Source organism: Apaloderma vittatum, unplaced genomic scaffold (assembly GCF_000703405.1).
Source record: "Apaloderma vittatum isolate BGI_N311 unplaced genomic scaffold, ASM70340v1 scaffold27692, whole genome shotgun sequence".
Taxonomy (NCBI): Eukaryota; Metazoa; Chordata; class Aves; order Trogoniformes; family Trogonidae; genus Apaloderma; species Apaloderma vittatum.
This window is the reverse complement of record NW_009705669.1, coordinates 2,465-4,380: the sequence shown is the minus strand read 5'-3', so window position 1 is coordinate 4,380 and position 1,916 is coordinate 2,465. Positions and strand designations below refer to the sequence as shown.

Below are 1,916 nucleotides of genomic sequence, written 5' to 3'. Positions count from 1 at the left end.
GGAGGTACCTGCCCTTCCCTTCCTCGAAGCGACGCTTCTCATCCTCCGTCTCGGTCTGCCGGCGACAGAAACAAAGAAACCACCGCTGTGAGCTGCCCTGGGGCGGCACAGCTCTCCCACGCTGCGCCTCGCGAGTGCAGGAAGGAGGGAAACGCGCCTCCTCTCGCAGGAAACGTAAAGGAAAACCTGCGCTCCATGAAATAGGTGTTTTGACAGCTTGTGTATAACGAGCTGACAAAACACTTAAGAGACGCAGAAGAGCACAGAGCAGGAGAAGACCTACCGCTGTGAGCTGCCCTGGGGCGGCACAGCTCTCCCACGCTGCGCCTCGCGAGTGCAGGAAGGAGGGAAACGCGCCTCCTCTCGCAGGAAACGTAAAGGAAAACCTGCGCTCCATGAAATAGGTGTTTTGACAGCTTGTGTATAACGAGCTGACAAAACACTTAAGAGACGCAGAAGAGCACAGAGCAGGAGAAGACCTGCGCACGATAAAATATTAATCAAGAAACAGTCCCTAGTCAGCAGCGCCGCGTCAGCAAAGCCCTGCCGGGATCAGGAGAGCTAAAAATAGGCAGGAGGGCTGGAGTGGGGACATCACGGGGAGCAGGGACGTAGGTGAGGGGCTTTCATTGCCACTGAGGGTCCTCTTTGCACATGGCCAGCTGCAGAGCTCCAATCACAAGAAAGGAAGAAATCCCCAGTCTCCACTTCAGCACTATTCAACCAGAAGAAATTTCAAAAATCAACCCTGAAGCTCCCAGCTGGTGGGGAGAGCTCTTACCAGCAGCTGTGGAACAGGCAGGGGCTTCCCGTCCTTGCTCAGGGAGACGTAGGTGAAGAAGGCGCTGACGGCACGGTACCGCTCCCGAGGCTCATCCACAAATGGGTCGGCGTCCACAAACACTTCGATTTCCATGGATTTGTTGCTTGTGAAGGTCATGCGCCCCGAGATGGTGATGACGCTGCCTGTGAAGCAGAGAGGGGCCAGTTAAGCAGGCAGCCCCTGCTTCTGTTCAGAGGAAGGCAGCAAGGGATCCCACACGTTTTATGCTTAAGCCGTATCTTAAGCAGAGCTTCTCGGCACAGGATGAGTCTAAGGGGGAATAAATTTCTCTGCCAGTGTGTCCCGAGCACACACCCACGGGAGGTGGCAGTGCAGGAGAGCAAAGTGCCCACCCCCTGCCCCTGGGTACCTTTTTTGATCTTCTCGTGGAAGTTGATGGCATCCACCGAGGCAGTGACGATGTTGGTCTTGCAGTGGCGGGCGGCCACAATCCCAGCAACCTCGTCCATGAGCTTCATGGTGACACCTGGCAGGGGAGGCAGAGGGTCTCAGGGAAGCCAGTGGGATTTGGGGAAGAGCCAAGTGTAGGTCAGTGAGGCCCCTGCACAACCAGAGCTGCCCCACGGAGTCGGAACAGAGACTGAATCCCAACTGCAGGAAACCCCCAGGACCAGCACAAAGACAAAAGCACCATCAGGGAGACATCCTCACAAACCTAGGCTTAAGAATTTTGAGGCATAGAAAAAGACAAAGCTTTTGTCTCAGCTGAAGCAAAGCTGAAACGTAAAAGGGAAAAGGGCCTGTGTGCCTTCAGAGGCAGAGCCTGTCTCCCGAAAACACCGAGACGCACAAGTTGCTCTCAAACCGCGCTTCTGCTCTGGGGTAAAAACAGTGTAGCCGTGGAATGGGGCAGTGCTCGCTCACCTCCGTGCACGAAGCCCAGCAGTGTGCAGTCTGAGGGTCCCACCAGGTGGATCAGGCTGGACTGGCTGTAGCCAACGGTGTGCGGCTCTGGATAGAGAAAGAGCACAGCGGAGGTCAGAGCTGCTCGGCCAGCCCCTGCACGCCACTGCACGCCCCTCTCTTAAACTGCCCGAAGGAAGAAAACATGGGACTGGCTTGTGCAAAGCTG

The 1,916-nt window shown here is 56.1% G+C and overlaps 1 protein-coding gene across 1 annotated transcript in view; it reads right to left on the bottom strand.

Annotated features, from left to right (window-relative positions):
* Nucleotides 1–7: 7 nt before the first annotated feature.
* Nucleotides 8–1,916, bottom strand: part of ACOT7 (acyl-CoA thioesterase 7) — a gene marked incomplete at both ends in the record, with an annotated part of 4,037 nt that continues 2,128 nt past the window's right edge. Inside the window, 4 exons of the mRNA XM_009865518.1 lie at nt 8–55; nt 782–966; nt 1,194–1,310; nt 1,709–1,795. Of these exons, the coding sequence (XP_009863820.1) occupies nt 8–55; nt 782–966; nt 1,194–1,310; nt 1,709–1,795 (437 nt within the window). The remainder of the gene's footprint in view (nt 56–781; nt 967–1,193; nt 1,311–1,708; nt 1,796–1,916) is intronic.